Source organism: Zea mays, chromosome 8 (genome assembly GCF_902167145.1).
Source record: "Zea mays cultivar B73 chromosome 8, Zm-B73-REFERENCE-NAM-5.0, whole genome shotgun sequence".
Taxonomy (NCBI): Eukaryota; Viridiplantae; Streptophyta; class Magnoliopsida; order Poales; family Poaceae; genus Zea; species Zea mays.
Window position 1 is genome coordinate 109,392,017 of NC_050103.1, and position 18,235 is coordinate 109,410,251.

The window sequence follows — 18,235 nt, forward strand, 5'->3', positions numbered from 1 at the left end:
TCTACGAGATTGGTGCTGACTTGTCCGGAAGTCAGCGAGTCTTCAGGGAATTCACACGTCCTCTGCACGCGTGATTGGTATCCCGCACTGGCTTCGCACGAGCCTGGCCCGCGGGAAACGTGGGAAAGCTGCGTTTACACGCATGTAGGCAAGCAAGCCAAAATGAGCCAATGGCTGCAGGCGCGGGTGTAGGCTCCAACCCACCAATCGAATACCCGCTGCACACGGTCCACGGGACGACGCGAGCTTGGACGTAGCTAGGGGTGGTAATTGATAATGGATCGCGATCCAAATGATTCTTTACAAAATAATAACGCTATAAATAATTTTTAGTTTAAAAATGAGTAGAAATAGAGTTTATTCTAATCCAATCTGATTTTTAAATTTTATAGTGTAGAATTTAGAGACTATTCTCATGCACCTATGCAATGAACCGATCACGTGATGCATGCGCGAAATTTGACCTAGGAGTTTATAGTACGCTTCTGATCACACACATCCTGTGAAAGCTACGCCCCAAGTTTATCCGGGGGTTTTCTGCGGCCCATAGAACAATCCGAGTCATGGTAAGAAATTGGGAATCAGGCCCATTGTCGATCTCTAGTTGACGACCAGGCCCTCCGCAGTCCTCCTCTCACAAACAGATACAGCCCGTCCATTCCCCAATCCCCGTGTCGCCTGTGCCCCTCTGCCACCTCGCCGTCGGCATGACAACAGGGTCGACCCCGGGTTCGGCCCCCTCTCAGGTTTGCACTTCTTCGCGCTCTTCCTCACAGATCGATGGCACCTTGTTTTGTGGATTGATATGCGCTGTAGCTTTGGCCCCTTCTTGCCCTGGCGGCCTGCGTCGTTGATGTGGGTACTTCGTTTTGTGCCAGATACATCATTATCAGGTGTTGACTTTGTTGGATATAGTAGTGGCTCTATTAACCACTTGGTTCATCGGTTGCATCTGGTTATTTTGTTTCGAAAGGTTTGTGTCCGCGCTAGATTGTAGTGCTAGTATGCATGCTTGATTTTTGATACGGAAAATATTGCGTGCAATTTTAGTTCCAGACATTGGGGATTAGGGTTGGGTCGATTCACACATAGGTTCTCCCGCAAATCCATTTTGATAAAAAGAAAGGGATTTGCTAAAATTCATATGCCTGAATTCTAGTTTTTTTAGACGACGGTTATTGCATATATTTTATATACTAAAATTACAGTTTCGAGAATAAAAAACCAATTAGACAAAATCACAAACCCAATAAAATCTGATCCGTGTTGACACAAAGACAGCTAACAACTATTTTTATAGTCAAACAAAGACAAAAATTCGATACGTTATGATACAAAGATAAATCATAAGAAAATAATTTACCTCTACTAGTTAGTTGTACAAAAATGTTGCATGATGTCATCTAAAAAATCAGGCACCTGAAATATTGGGAAAATGGAAAAGAAAGTATCTTAAATTGATTCTAAAGCACCCATCGTTTGCTCTTTGAGTCTTGTATATGCTTTCATGTCATGCACGGTTTTTATCAGGTGAATCAATGCAAACGCGAAATTTGTCTTTGAGTTCTTGAAATGTTTTACATGTATTATTACAGAAGTTGCTGGTGTGCTGTTATGCTTTGGTTCAGATTTTAGGTGTAAATGTCTAAGTTTATTGCTAGTAACCAGAAGGGAGGAATTTAAGAGAACAAAACAATCATTTGCCATTATTAGAATCCAAGTTGTTGGACAGGGATAGTCGCCTATGATTTGTGTGTATTGATAGGACCCCAAGGGGCAACATATATAGGCAGACAGGAGGGGAGGAAACCCTAGGGCTGCCGCCTACAGGAGGGTGGCGGCAAGACAGGGGGAAAAACCTCCCAGCAGAGGTGGCGCAACACCTATGGGCCGGGCCTGTACATACGCAAATGACAGCCCGACCCCCCACACACATAAGGCCTATACAAATATTCTAAACCCCCCCCCCCCCCCCCCCCCCCCCGTGCAGTCCCAACTCTAGCCACGACAGATGTTGAGACTGGATCTAAAGTCGGTGAAGATCGAGGACGACATGCCTTTAGTGAAAATGTCAGCAAACTAAGATGTCGTCGGAAGACGAACATCCCCAATGGCGACCTTGTCGCGAACAAAGTGAAGATCAATCTCAATATGCTTTGTACGCTGGTGCTGAACCGGGTTAGAGGACATGTAGACGGCACTAACATTGTCATAATAGACCAAGCTCCTGCGAGTCAAAGGAGAATGTAGTTCCATCAAGAGCTGCCGCAACTAGGAAGCTTCTGCAACACCATTAGCCACAGCCCGATACTCAACCTCGTCACTCGAACGAGAGACTGTGTTTTGACGCTTGGAGGACCATGACACAAGATTGTCACCCAGGAAGATTGCATAGCTTGAAGTAGACCGGCGAGTGTCAGGGCAGCCTGCCCAATCAGCATCAGTGTACACAATGAGTTCAGTCGTAGCGGAACGGTGAAAACGAAGGCCGAAATCCGGAGTACCCTGCAAGTACAGAAGGATGCGCTTGAGAGCAGTCAAGTGAGGCTCACGCGGGTCATGCATATGAAGGCAAACTTGCTGGACTGCATAAGAGATATCTGGACGAGTAAACATCAAGTACTGCAAAGCACTCGCCAGGCTTCTGTACTGTGTAGGGTCACTGACAGGAGCACCAGAAGTACCAGAAAGCTTGGCTGATGTGTCAATCAGAGTGGCACAAGGTTTGCAATCAGTCAACCCAGCACGAGCAATGATTTCCAACGCATACTGTCGCTGATGTAAGAGAAGGTCATGAGATTGCTTCTGCACAGTGATACCCAGAAAATGATGAAGAGTGCCAAGATCCTTCATAGCAAATTCCCTCTGTAATGCAGAAACAGTACGCTGTAGCAAGGCAGTACTAGAAGCTGTGAGGACAATGCATCAACATAGAGGAGCAAGTATGCAGTCTCCGCACCATGGCGATATATAAAAAGGAACGTATCTGACTTGGCTTCAACAAATCCCAAAGATAGTAAATAAGAGGCAAATTTACTGTACCATGCCCGAGGCGCCTGCTTCAGGCCATAAAGAGATTTGTTGAGACGACACACCAGATCTGGCTCAGCAGAGTCAAAGAAACCAGTAGGCTGTGAGCAGTACACTGTCTCTGTCAGAGTGCCATAAAGAAACACATTCTTGAATCAAGCTGATGGAGAGGCCAATCACGAGCAATAGCCAGAGAGAGAGAACTGTGCGAACAGTAGCGGGCTTCACAACAGGACTGAACGTCTCATCATAGTAAATGCCTGGGCGCTGTGTGAAGCCCCGAAGAACCCATCGAGCCTTGTACCTGCTGAGAGTCCCATCTGCATTAAACTTGTGCATGAAAATCCATTTACCAGTCACCACATTAGCACCAGGAGGTCGAGGAACCAGATCCCATGTGCCATTAGACTTCAGAGCAGCATATTCTTCCTCCATGGCAGCCCGCCAATGCGTGTCAGTAAGGGTAGCCCTGACAGACTGCAGAATCGGCGACACCGCAATAGCAAGGTATAAAAGCCGGCTGTCAGAAGCCAACTTTGCCACGAGTAACCATCGGGTGCGGGTGAACCACCGGAGGAATGGGCACCGCACCAGGTGGAAGCACTCGAGAGGCAGTAGGAGGGGGTGAAGATGGCGCTGCAGGCAGGGGCGAGACCAGAGCCGGTCCACCCGGCGAAGTGGCCGGCGCAGGTCCAGCCGGTGGGACAGCCGGCGCAGGTCCAGCTAGCGGGTACCGACGCTGGTATGCCAGTACGGGTTCCCGGTACCGGTCCCCAGTGGGTACGCCCGTAGTAGGCACACCAGGACTAGCCGACGCAGCAAGCGTGGAAGTCTGAGTAGCTGGTGCTAGGACCTGGGAGGGCTGGCCCGGATGAGAAGAGGTAGCATCCGTGGGAGCAACCCTCGTAGGTGGTGCTGGCGGTGCAACCACAGGGGCAACAGATCGAGTAACTACAGGTAAAAGACGTGTTTCGATGGGTGAAGGCATTGGATCCATCTCAGACAAAAAATCAAAATCATTAGTTCGAGGGGGAGAGGTTGCGAAAGGGAAGCAAGCCTCATCAAAGACAACGTGACGAGATGTTAAGACCTGATTTGTGGATAGATCAAGACAACGGTAACCCTTATGCTCAGGAGAATACCCCAGAAAAACACACCTAGTAGAGCGGGAGCAAGCTTATGCGGCGTGGTGGCGGAGAGGTTCGGATAGCAAGCACATCCAAAGACTCGAAGCTGCTCATATGTGGGAGGTGTGTTGTACAGGGCAGCAAAGGGACAAGAGGCGCAGACAGTTTTGGTGGGAAGGCAATTGAGAAGATAAGTGACTGTATGAAGAGCATCTACCCAATAGCGAGGTGGCATGGACGCTTGGAGCAGCAAGGTGCGGATCATATTGTTGGTGGTGCGGAGCATGCATTTGGCTTTACCGTTCTGTGGCGATGTATAGGGGCAAGACATGCGAAGCTTCACACCATTGGTGAGAAAGAAGGTCCGGGTAGAGGAGTTGTCAAACTCCCGACCATTATCACATTGGACTTGCTTGATCGTGCGCCCAAACTGAGTACGGACATAAGAGAAAAAATGAGAGATGGTGGAAAAAGTATCAGAGGCGCAGAGGAAAAGTCCAAGAATAATGTGAAAAATCATCAAGGATAACCAAATAGTATTTAAACCTGGAGACACTGATGGCAGGTGAAGTCCACAAATCACAATGAACTAAATCAAAACACTGAGTATTACGCGACATGGACTGCGCAAACGGAAGCCTAGTGTGCCGACCTAACTGACATGCATGACAGATAGGTACATGTTTGGGCTTATTACATGAAACAACAACAATACTAGAAAGCTTAGCAAGCACGTCAGGGCCAGGATGACCAAGACGTTGGTGCCATAGGGACGCAGAAGCATCAAGGGCGTAGTGTGTAGTGGCTGGAGGAGCACGCGCAGTAGGAAGACTGATGGTGTACAGTGGCCCAGAGCTGTTGCACCTAAGGATTGTGTTCCTGGAATTGAGATCCTTCACAGAAAGGCCAAACAGGTCAAATTCCATGGAACAATTATTGTCAGTTGTAAACTGACGAACAAAAAGAAGATTCTTAATAATATCAGGTGTAACAAGAACATTGTTAAGATAAAACTGGCCAGAAAGCACCGTATCTCCTACTGAGGTGACCGACAGGCTGGACCGTTTCCAACAACGATGGATGAAGGAATAGCAGAAGTTGGAGAACGAAAACGGGAGATGTTACCAGAGTCCGGGGTCGTATGGCTGGAGGCCCCGGGTTAGCAATCCACTCGGTGATGGATTGGGGCTGCTGAAGAGTCATCGTGTTGAAGGAAGAGGCCAGCGACTGCTGATCCCAGGCACCTTGCCACGAGTTCCAGGGTGATTGGGCAGCCTGTTGTTGCTGTTGCGCACCATAAGCAGCCTGCGCCTGCTACTGCAGCTGATGTTGCTGCTGGGCAGCATACAGCTGCGCCGAAACCGGGATGGGTGCCAGTGGGGTGGTATGCTGAGATAGACCCACGGGCTGCCCTGGAGCGGTGAGGAACACCTGCTGCTGTGGAGGGCGTGGGGGCTGCTGCAGCTCTCCCATAGTCGGACCGGGGTACATGGAGATCGTCCCAGTCCATGGGTTGTAGAGGGAGGGCTAGGGGGGCGGTGCACCTATCGCCGAGGTGCTGCCATTACCCTGGTTGCGCGTTGGACCAGCAGTGTGGCCTCCCTGCCTTCGATGATGAGCACCAGAACCCCGACCACCCTTCCCACGGTCGTGCCCGCGACCACAACCCTGACCCTGTCCCTGGCCGCCACTGCCAGGGGGGCGAGAGGAGGAAGGTGGCTGGGAGTTGTTGGAGTAGAAGGCCTGAGGTGGTGCCGAAGTCGTGTCTGGTCAAAGTTGTAGTTCCTCGAGGACCAGATCATCCCGAAGTTTAAGAAAACTCGGGAAGGGACGGCTGCGTGTGATGATCGCCCGAAGATGCTCATACTGTTCAGGCCGCGAAGAACGTTGAGGACAAGGTTCCGGTCCGAGGCCGGGCAGTCAAGATCGCCGAGGGAGTCCGCCATAGCCTTCATCTTGCGGCAGTACTCAGTCATCGAGAGATCACCTTGGACGAATTTGCGAAACATGGCGTCGAGGTGAAGGGCGCGTGTCTTGCTGTTGCCGTTGAACTGGTTCTCGAGCGTTCAGCCAGGTCTGACGCGCGGAGATGCCACGTTCCCGGGCGATGTTCTGAAGGTTGATGTTGATGGTGCCGAAAATCCAGGAGACGACAATGCTGTCCATCCGTTTCCAGGATGGATCGTTGGCAGGAGTGCCGAGGAGGACATGGGCAGCGAGTTCGTAGCGCTCGAGGGTGAGCATCACCTGATCGCGCCAGCGGGCGTAGTTCATTGAAGAGGGGTCCAGAACAATGCCGATCATGTTGCGGATGTTCTGAACGCCGCATGCTTGGGCATGCAGGTTGGCGATGACGACAAACTCATCTCCGACGGGTGGGGGAGGAGGCGCAGCCGCGGACGACGAGGGGATCTGCTGTGCCGCAGCCACAACCTTGGCGTCTAGGGCTGCGACAACAACCTGCTCTTCCTCCAGGAGCAGAGCGATGGCTCGGACGAGCGCACGAGCTGCCGCAGCCTCCTGCTCCGCAGCTTGGAGGGCGGCCAGCTTGTCGTCGATGAGCCTCTGGAGGGCCGCAATAGCAGCGGCGGCGGCGTCGGCCATGGGGAGTAGGGGCAGGCGCAACGAGCGGCCCTAGGAGGAGAGAAGGTGGCGGCGGCCAACCCTAGAGAGGGGAGGCGCACGACAGACCCTAGAGAGGGCGGCGGCTAGCCGAGTGGAGCGGAAGCGAGAAAAAAAACGGATGGCTCTGATTACCATGTTGGGCAGGGATAGTCGCCTATGATTTGTGTGTATTGATAGGACCCCAAGGGGCAACATATATAGGCAGACAGGAGGGGAGGAAACCCTAGGGCTGCCGCCTACAGGAGGGTGGCGGCAGGACAGGGGGAAAAACCTCCCAGCAGAGGTGGCGCAGCACCTATGGGCCAGGCCTGTACATACGCAGATGACAGCCCGGCCCCCCACACACATAAGGCCTATACAAATATTCTAACACAAGTGATATATACTATAAAATCTAAATCCATTTGGGCAGGTTTTGAAGGTCCATGTGTTCCTGTGACCCAGGCACCCAGTCATTGTGGGGATCTTAGTAACTTTGCAGTTCTCAGGATTTCAAGATAATATATGTTTTATAACCAGCAATAAGCAGTAGAGTATGAAAGAAAAGTAGTGGTGTTAGTCTGCTAAAAGTGCCTATTTTTTAGCTCCATAGAAGACAACAGTAGAGAGAATCGCTATGGCTAAATTAGATTGAAAAATGGGATGTTTTAGGCAAATGAGCACAACAGTAGAGATATATTATTGCTACCTTACTAACAGTATCTTAGCCACAGATAACTGTTCTATGGAAGATATATATGTATTTGCAACAGATTCAGCATTTGTTTAATATTCCCCTTCGATGTTCATGAGGTGGCATGGGCCATTTTGTTTGACTGAAGGTGGTAACTATGCTGCATGCATTTATATTTTTATGTGCTTGGCACAAGGCATACACATTTTCTGCCACTCATGTACAATTGGGAGATGGAAGAGGAACAACTGAAAGCTTGAACATACACATGACATAAGGCATGTTTCACTTTAAAAGTTATTTATGCCATAAATACCAATGTTGTTTGGTGAAGCTACTTTAGTTATGTTCTAAGCACAAATTGAACAAATGATGGTAGAATAATGGGGGATTCTACCTTAGGATCCACTTCCTCCTCTTCTTTTGCCTTTTTTGACAGAAACATATGCTTCCATTAACAATTGTCTCCAAGCTTATCGCTGGAGACAAGTATTCTGCAAAGTTCAGTGTCTGATTCATGAACTGTTGTGAATCAGGGATTAAATTACAAGCACCATAGGCAACTAAGCAGTCAGACACCAGATTATTGCTTCTAGAGCATACAGAAACTTCACAATGAGAAGTACATGAGCTCCAGTATGTTCTTAAACAAATCACCAAGGGGATGTTAATCCACAAGTCCGTTACACGTGCCAGCGTGTGCCTTTTCAGGATGAGTCCATAACCAGGGGAAGGCAGTGCTTCGCTCGGACGCTCGGACGAGAACGTCTACACCATGTACGTGTACGGCTTAGATTTTCAACAGTGAAACGATCTAACGTTTAATATATAGAGACGGCATGGATAGGCTGCCTGGCCAGTTAAGCCAGGCGTTTAATATATAGAGACGGCTCTTGATTTAAGAGCATCTTCCGCTGCATCTGTCTCGAAAGTTTACCTTTGTCATGCCAAGATCAACTGCACGATGCAGAGTCCAGTATGTAGCCAATGTCTCTGCATGCAGTGGGCTCGACACCTTTTTGAGATTTCCAGCACCTCCCTCTAGGAACTATCCTCTTCAGTTGCGGGCAATGAAACATTGAAACCCCATCCTCCTTTCTTGAACAAAGCGCCGGGGCCCGATGGCTTCACGGGAAGATTTTATAAGGTGTGTTGGCCAATCATTAAGAAGGACATCATGGCGGCTGTTGCAGCAGTTTGGAGGAAGGACTTTCGGAATTTTCGGGCTCTTAATTCAGCCTTCGTTATCCTCCTTCCTAAGGTTGAGAACCCGTCTAATGCCAAGGAGTTTAGGCCTATAAGCCTCATTCATAGTTTTGCCAAACTAATTACGAAGATCCTTGCAAACCGGTTGGGAGGTCAGCTTGATAGTATGGTGTCCAAGAACCAAAGTGCTTTCATCAAGGGAAGATTTATTCAAGACAACTTCATGTTGGTCCAACAAACAGCCCGCTTCCTTCATTCTCAGAATCAGCCAACAATTATGCTGAAACTGGACATATCAAAGGCGTTTGATTCAGTATCATGGCCCTTCTTGTTGGAAGTCTTGCGGAGTCTGGGGTTTGGTGCTGGATGGTGTGACATTGTGAGTGGGCTGCTTGCCACATCCTCCTCTCAGATTCTCCTTAATGGTATTCCAGGGGACTTCATTCCACACAGAAGAGGGCTGCGGCAGGGAGACCCCCTCTCCCCTATGTTATTCATTTTGGTGATGGACGTTCTAAACCTCATGGTGGGGCGAGCTGTTGAAGCTGGGCTGTTGCAGCCCCTGTCAACTCGATCCTTTCTGCATAGAGTCTCTCTTTACGCGGATGATGTTGCGCTTTTCATCAAACCTACAGCGGATGACCTTGTTCTGGTGGGGGATATACTCAGGCTGTTTGGTGAAGCTTCCGGTCTCCAGACAAATATTCAGAAAAGTAGTATTATCCCTATCAGGTGCTCACAGTCGGAGGTAGCCACTGTTCAGGATCATCTGCCTTGCAAGCTGGAGGAATTCCCTTTTAAATATTTGGGGCTGCCGCTGTCCTTAAAAAGGCTCAATAAAGCGCAATTACAGCCCTTCATTGACCGCTTGGCGAACTCTCTCCCGGGTTGGAAGGCTGATCTTATGACTAAGGCAGGAAGAGCGGTCCAGGTTCAATTTGTGTTGACAGCTACTGTTGTCTATCATGCTATGGCTCTAGATCTCCCTTCTTGGGCCCTCAAGGCCATGGATAAAATCAGGAGGAATTTTCTTTGGCGTGGCAGAAGCGTAACTAATGGAGGTCATTGTCTGATTGCTTGGCCTAAAGTCACTAGACCTAAGGAGCTGGGCGGCCTCGGCATCTCTAATTTACAGTCTTTGAATTGGGCTCTTCGTGTTAGATGGCTTTGGCTTCAAAAGACTAGTCCGGACAGGGCTTGGGCTTCTTTTCAACTCCAGTTTTCAGATCAGGTGAAGTCTCTCTTCGATCTTGCCTTAGTCTCTGAAGTTGGAGATGGCAGCAACACCTTGTTTTGGTGTGACAGATGGCTGTTAGGGCAGCGCCTGGTTGATCTGGCCCCCCACCTTTGTGCTATGGTTCCTATGAGAGTAGCTAACAAGAGAACGGTCGCTGAGGGTTTAACTGATATGGCTTGGGTTCACGATCTTCGTGGTACGGTCACTGCTGTGGTCATCGCTGAGTTCATTAAATTAGCGGAAGCTGTTTCAGAGGTGTTGCTGTTGCCTGGTACCCCTGATAAGCATATCTGGAGATTCTCAAGCTCGGGCCAATATTCAGCAAAGTCTGCTTATGAGATGATCTTCATGGGCTCAATCACTTTCGAGCATTGCGATCTTATTTGGAAAAGTTGGGCGCCTCCAAAGTGTCGATTCTTCTTATGGCTGGTTGCCCACAACCGTTGCTGGACGGCCGACCGGTTGGCTAGGCGCAACCTCGACCATCCCGACGCTTGTGTCCTTTGTGACCAGGAGGAGGAGACGATCAACCATCTGCTGCTGTCTTGCGTTTTCGCTCGGCAATTCTGGTTTATCCTTCTCCAAAGGATTGGGCTTGCTGGTGTGGCACCGCAACCGGGTGAAGAGGACTTCATGGCATGGTGGAAAGGCATCTCCACTCCCGTGGGGGGATCTTCTCAGGCTGGCCTTAATTCCATAGTGATCTTGGGGGCGTGGTGTCTTTGGAAGCATCGGAATGATTGTGTTTTCAATGGGATGAGTCCAAATCTTTCTGCTGCCTTAGCCATGGTTGGGCATGATATTATGCTTTGGAAGCTGGCTGGTGCCAATGGTCTGTCGCTGCCAGATGTTGCTACCTAGGTGATATTGTGCTTCTTGTGTGATTGTGTGTTCGGGGCTGTTATGTTTGTCTTTGTTTCTCTCCTCCTGTTATCCCCTGTAATTCTTGTGTGCCTCTTGGCTATAACTTTTGTGTTTTTGCTTCTTCTATTAATATAAAAATACGCAATTCTCTTGCGTATTCGAGAAAAAAAAAGAGCACAAGGAAGCATCACAATTAGTCTTATAGTAATCAGGTGGGGGTGCAACCCAGGACTGCCTTTTCCCCTTGTCTTTCTTATTTGATTCATCCAGCCTAGCAAAATCCACAAAATAATATTCTGTTGAGCTACAGATTTCTGGAACACTAACCATTCTCTGTATTGCACATTTTCTCTAGTCCTTATTTTCTCCAGCACTTCTTTCCCTAATTGATATAATTCCAGGCTAGATCTTTTGCCACAGTTACCTGTGTTAGAGTGGATGCACTAACTAGTTCAACCTAAAAGCTTAAGCTTATAGAAGAAGGTAGGCAATGCACTTATACATTTCAACATCCTCACTCGTGTGCAACAAGAGAGAAAGGCGAAACATGGAAATAAAGGGGTGGAGGCACAAAAAAAAGCATCTGTCAGGATTCAAACTTGAGACATCTGGCTCTGATACCATGTTAGAGTGAACACACTAACTAGTTTAATCCAAAAGCTTCAGCTAATAGGAGAAAGTAGTCAATTCACTTATACACTTCAACGACATCAACAACTTGTATGCAATGGAATATTGACTTTGTACAACTGTATGCAGAAGTTGCTATAGATACTGTGCAACATAAGATGGAGTTAAGCACCAAGTCAATTTTGTGCAATGGAATATTAACAGGTTTCATTATCCTGCGTTACAGAAATGGTTTATTGCAGTATTTATATATTTATATTGACAGTTTCATTTTCACTGTGCTTGCTGTAAAGATTTTCCATTATTCTGCTTTGTCATACAAGCATCCATCCCACATTTGTTTTTTGCCATAATCTTTGCTGATTATAGTTAGATTTTTCTTTTATCTTTCCAGACCGATGGTATAAAGAAAATAACAAGTATCCAATTTATTTGACAGAGAAAACGAAATTCTACCAAGGATTCCGTTGCCCTGTACGCGGTGCAATGCTATAAGTGCTACAAATGGAGTACGGTTCCAAAAGAAGAATTTGAGACGCTTCGTGAAAACTTCACTAAGGATCCATGGTTCTGCAGCAGACGACCAGACAGCTCTTGTGAAGACGATGCTGACATTGAGTACGACAGCAGCCGCATTTGGGTTTTGGACAAGCCCAACATACCAAAGCCTCCACCAGAGACGGAGAGGCTAGTGGTTATGAGGGGCGACTACAGCAAAATGGACACATATTATGTCATGCCCAATGGGAAGCGTGCAAGGTGTGCTGGTGATGTGGATAAGTTTCTGGAGGCAAATCCGGAGTACAAAGACCGCATATCTGCTTCGGATTTCAGCTTTGCGCCACCCAAGGTTGTTGAGGAGACTGTTTCTCACAACCCTGCCTGGCAAGCTGCCAAGGCCAAGAAGCAGGAGAAGGCAGAGGCACAAAAGTGAATGATACTCCCAACGGTGCTTGTGTTATGTTTAGATGATAGTCCGCTCAAGATCATGCCCCATCCTATCTAGTGTGTACTTGTCTATCTCGACTGAAGTCGATGTTTAGGTCTTTTTAGCTGATTTGGCTCTGCATGCTTCGTTGCAACGGAGCCCCTGCGTGTCAATTCCTGGGGAATAAATGAGATGTTGAATAAGTGCTGTAGAGTGTAGACCTGCTTTTTTATAATTAGGCCTCAAGTCATGCTTCCTTAATTTCTGCTTCAGTTATCCACTTGCTTGGGGCTATCCTATCCTAAATTGCTTGGGGCTAGTTGTTATTGTATCCAGTATGGTGTTCTGGTTAGCTGGTGTAACACCCCTGATGTTCAAACCAAATTAGATCCCAAAATCAGAAAATTAGCAAGATTATAATAAAACTTGACACCTTTTATGAAAACATTTTCTTTAAATGGCAACCATCACGTTTAAAATGTAAAACATATTTTGAAATAAAATAATAGAAAATTCAATATATACATATATATACATACGTACGGATATAAAAAATAAAATAAATATACAAATAATAGTATTTTTAAAAAAATTTAAAACTTCAATAAAATATCTATTTTTTAAAATAATAATAATAAATTTAGTTGCTCTTTGCTAAAGTTTAGTCTATGTCATATCAAATGTTTAAATGATAATTATATATATTAAATATAGTCTAATTACAAAATTAATTTCACAGATGAAAATTAAAAGACGAGACAAATTTATTAAATTTAATTAAGTCTATATTTCATACTCCTAATTGATATTCAAATGTTTGATGTGACCCGAACTAAACTTTGTATATGTTGTTCGTATGATTGGTTGCTGGCCTCCTCGGCGCTTGGCTCAGGCGGGTCTGCACCGTTTGAAACACGCTCGTCTTACATCCCCACACACGCAGGCCAACGGATGTAAAAAGCTACACCTACATCTGCGCGTTCAAGCTCGGGCACTACGGTCCAGTGAACCAATCACACGCGTAAGAACAGTCAATGAATGCAATGAGTCTAGACATGGGCAGCCGAACAACCAATCACGCGATATGTGATTAGGTGATAGTCTGCGCAAGATCATGCCCCATCCTATCAAGGGCATGTTTGGATTCTTATGGCCAACAGTTTACCGATTAATCTTAGCACTAACATCTAAACAACCTGGCTAACTGTTTACCCATTAGCTATTTGACCTTACTAATAGATGCTAATAGACCGTATAAAGAGAAAAAGATATCTATTAGCGTAGTCTCCAAACATACGTTGGCTAATGTTTGCTAGCTAATTATCAGCTGGCTATATTAGCAAACAATAAGTCAGGAGGATCCAACAGGACGTCAGGGCCTAGTATACTTGTCTATCTCAAGTGAAGTCAATGTGTAGGTCTGTTGACGCTTTTTCGGAGCGCCAAATACTCAAGAAGAACCGATGGTGGTGCTCTCTGGTCAGGCGCGGACGGTCCGCGGCCTGGGGCCGGACGGTCCACGACCTGGCGTGAGGCGGCGGTACTCTCTAGTCAGACGCGGACGGTCCGCGGCATAGGGCCGGACGGTTCGCGACCTGGTGCAGGAGCTCGGGTTCCCTGCCTGACGGCCGGACGGTCCGCGCGTGCACAGGGGCGGCGGAAGATCGCCGGCGGCGCCTGGATCTCGCTCCCGGGAGGGACCCCGTCGAGGAGGAGAGATCCTAGGAGTTGTCTAGGCTCGGGCCGGCCGACCTAGACTCCTCTAATCGGCGTAGAGTCGAAGAGAGGCGAAGAATTTGGGGATCGAGAGGCTAAACCTAAACTAGACTAGAACTACTCCTAGGAAAAAATGCGAAATAGAAGTTGTATTGATTCGATTGATTGTTACAAATCGGCCGTAGACCTCTCTTTTTATAGAGGAGGGGGGCTGGACCCTTTACACGACTGGATTCCGAGCTAATTCTGCAAATCTAGCCAACAAACATAGCACAAAACTCGGAACCCTAAACTGCTTTGCGCATGCGCGGACCGTCCGGCCCACAGGCGCGGACTGTCCGGACCGCGGACCGTCCGGCCTCAGGGCCGGACCGTCCGCCCGCTCAAAATGGAGCTCAACATATGCCCCCCTGCCTTTTGGTGGAGCTGAGCAAACCAAAAGCAACTAACTTGATGTGATTACATCGGTTCTCTTAGGCATCTTGCCACATACTAGGATGGTACTGTTTGAGGAAACGCCCATTCAAAGCCTTAGGCAAGTCCTTGCCTTGTAATGTTTGTAGCAAATAGGCGTTGCCAGACATCACCTGTTTTACTTTATAAGGACCTTTCCAGCTTGGTGACCATTTCCCGAACTTCCGGTCTTTATTCCTTAGAGGCAGAATGATCTTCCACACCAGGTCCCCTACTTGAAATGATTTTGCTTTGACCTTCTTGTTGTAGGCCCTGGCTACCATGATCTTGTCCTTTTCTATTGCTCCCAAAGCTATCATCCTCTTGTCGGTCACCTCATCAATATTATCAATCATTGAATCATAATAATCAGTAGCAGTTAGATCATTTTGTCTGGCGAGCCTGACAGCATTCAAACTTATTTGCACAGGCAACACTGCTTCCTGCCCATAGACAAGCTCAAAAGGAGATACTTTAGTAGCCCTATGTTTAGATATCCTATGAGCCCATAAAGCTTCAGACAAAATCTTATGCCAATGTTTAGGATTATCAGATATTTTCTTTTTTATTAAACTAATCAATGTCCTATTGCTAGACTCGGCCTGACCATTGGCCTGAGCATAATATGGAGATGAATTAAGCAGCTTAATTTTATATAATTCAGCAAATTCACGTACCTCCTTTGACATAAAAGAAGTACCTTGATCTGTAGTTAAGGTCTGGGGAATGCCGAATCTATGAATAATATGCTCAGTTATAAACTCGATTACCTCCTTGTGTGTCATGTTCTTTAGAGCAACGGCTTCAGTCCATTTGGTGAAGTAGTCAGTGGCAACTAACACAAACCGATGCCCCTTTGATGATGAAGGATGAATTTCTCCAATAAAGTCTAATCCCCATCCTCTGAACGGCCAAGGCTTGATGATAGGATGTAATTCGGCTGCAGGGACCAACTGTAGGTCGCCGAATTTTTGACACACTTGGCAACCCTTGTAGTACTTGAAACAATCAGCTATCATACTAGGCCAATAAAAACCGGACCTTCGCAACAACCACTTCATCTTTGGAGCTGATTGATGAGTACCACAAATCCCTTCATGTACTTCGGCCATGGCTAATATAGCATCATCTGGGCCCAAGCACTTAAGCAGGATGTCATTGACTGTTCGGCGGTAAGTTCGTCACTCATCAAAACATACTTGAAAGCTGTTCGCCGAATGTTCTTATCTGTTTTGATATTGGGATTTCGTAAATAATTAAGTATATGTGTCCTCCAATCTCTTGCATCGGCTTCATTGTCAGCCGAATCGATTAAGAGAACATTTCTGGTAACCCCGGACGGTCCGACGCCATCACGCGGACGGTCCGCGACCTGGGAATTTGGCTCTGCACTGGTTATCGGATTTTCAGTTTTGTGAAACTTCCCTCTCTTTATCCGATAACCTGATGCATCTTGTGCCAAATCGTTAGCTCTATGATTCTCAACTCTAGAGATATGCCGAATACTGAATTCGTCAAAAGAATGAATTATGCTCCAACATTTCTCAAGGTAACTATTTAGAGTACCATCAAAACATTGATATTCTTCTAACACTTGTTGGACAACCAGCTGAGAATCACCAAATACCTTCACATGTTTTACTCCCATACCATTTAAAAGTTCTAAGCCGAATAGGAGGGCCTCATATTCAGCTTGATTATTAGTGCAATAAGTTTTCAATCGGCTAGAAAAGTCAAAGGAGACATTACTTGGTGAAACAAGCACAATGCCAATTCCTTGCCCTTCATTGCAAACCGATCCATCAAAATATAAAGTCCAAGGAGTAATAGTGAGGTATGACATGTCTAGTTCATGAATATCATTAACCCGATGTTCTACAATGAAATCCGCTATGACTTGGCCTTTCATAGATTTCAATGGTTCATAGGCCAAGTCATATTCTATGAGTGCATAAGCCCACTTACCAATTCTACCACTCATAATTGGGTTATGCAACATGTATTTGATCACATCGGCTTGACCAGAAATAGTGCAATGACTAGACAGTAAATAACATCTACATTTGGTGCATGCAAAAAACAAGCATAAGCATAACTTTTCAATAAAAGTGTACCTTGTTTCAGCATCCACCAACCTTCGGCTTAGATATGTCACCACATGCTCCTTCCCCTCAGTTTCTTGTGTCAGAACAGCCCCAATGACCTTATCCTCAGCTGCAATGTATAATCGGAATGGTACTCCTGCTCGTGGTGCTTTTAATACGGGAGCCGAAGATAAGTATTTTTTGATGAGATCAAATGCTTCTTGCTGTTCTGCCCCCCAAGCAAATTCGACATCATTCTTAAGCCGAAGAATAGGGGTGAACGCATCAATCTTCCCGGCTAGGTTAGAAATAAACCTTCGTAAATAATTCACCTTGCCGAGAAACCTCTGTACCTCGACCTTACAGGTCGGAGGTCCCACATTCCGAATAGACTTGATTCGGTCAGGGTCTATCTCTATACCATGTTCATGTATGACAAATCCTAAAAACTTACCAGCCGACACTCCAAAAGCACATTTACGTGGGTTCATTTTCAAACCATACTGACACATTTTATCAAAGGCTTTGCGCAAATCAGCTATATGAGAACTAAACTCAGCCGATTTGACTACAATATCATCAATGTAAACTTCCACAGTGTTTCCTAACAATTCATGGAAGATCAAATTCATAGCCCTCTGATAAGTAGCACCAGCATTTTTCAGACCAAATGTCATGACAACCCACTCAAATAAACCAATGAAGCCTGGACATATAAAGGCCGTTTTAGACGCATCTTCTTCGGCCATGAAAATCTGATTATATCCGGCATTACCATCAAGGAAGCTAATAATTCTATTTCCTGATGCATTATTGATTAATGTGTCGGCTATGGGCATGGGGTATTCGTCTTTAAGAGTTGCTCTATTTAAATTGCGAAAATCAATGCATACTCTAAGTTTACCTGACTCCTTCTTCTCCACCGGCACAATATTGGAGACCCACTCTGCGTATCTACAAGGTCTGATAAAATCAGCTTCTAGCAGCCGGTGGATTTCGTCCTTGATGCGTGGGAGAAGATCTGGACGAAATGTTCTAGCTCTTTGCTTGAAAGGTCTGAAACCAGATTTAATAGGCAGCCGATGCTCTACGATCTCTCGGCTTAATCCAGGCATCTCAGTATAATTCCAAGCAAAGCAATCTGAATATTCCTTCAATAGACCGATCATCTCATCTCTAGGATCGGTCTCCAGGGTCTTGTTTACAAAAGTCGGCCTTGGAGTTTTACTATCTCCTATGTAAATCTCCTCCAAAGGATCGGCCGATGTAAACCCCTATCCTAGTTTATCAAGATCTCTGAATTCCTCTATCATGTTCCCCACAGAGGAATTAGAAGATCTTCGTGTGACGGCGGACTCTCCGGTCTCGGGGACCGGATCATCCGTAATACTGTCCTTTTGCTGTGATATATGTCCGGTCTTAAAGTCCGAACCCTTTTGTGAAAGACCAGACCATCCGGCCTTGGAAGCCGAACTGTCCGTGGCCAGAGACTCATGAATTTTGTGTGTATTCATCATTTAAACTTTATTTAGGATTTAGCCGATTCTCCATCGGCTCTAGCATTACAGGAATGAAGCCTTTCTTATCTATACTTATGAATTGATAATCAGAAAAATCTACTCCTGTGAGACATGTAGCAGTCTCATAAGTCCAGAGTACAGG

At 46.5% G+C, this 18,235-nt stretch overlaps 1 protein-coding gene across 1 annotated transcript; it reads left to right on the forward strand.

Annotated features, from left to right (window-relative positions):
• Positions 1-675: 675 nt before the first annotated feature.
• mbd101 (methyl-binding domain 101) lies at positions 676-12,581 on the forward strand. The gene is given in 2 exon segments (NM_001111702.1): positions 676-746; positions 11,832-12,581. Coding segments are annotated over 2 exon segments (534 nt in total). The 5' UTR covers positions 676-707; the 3' UTR covers positions 12,327-12,581.
• The last annotated feature ends 5,654 nt before the right edge of the window (positions 12,582-18,235 follow it).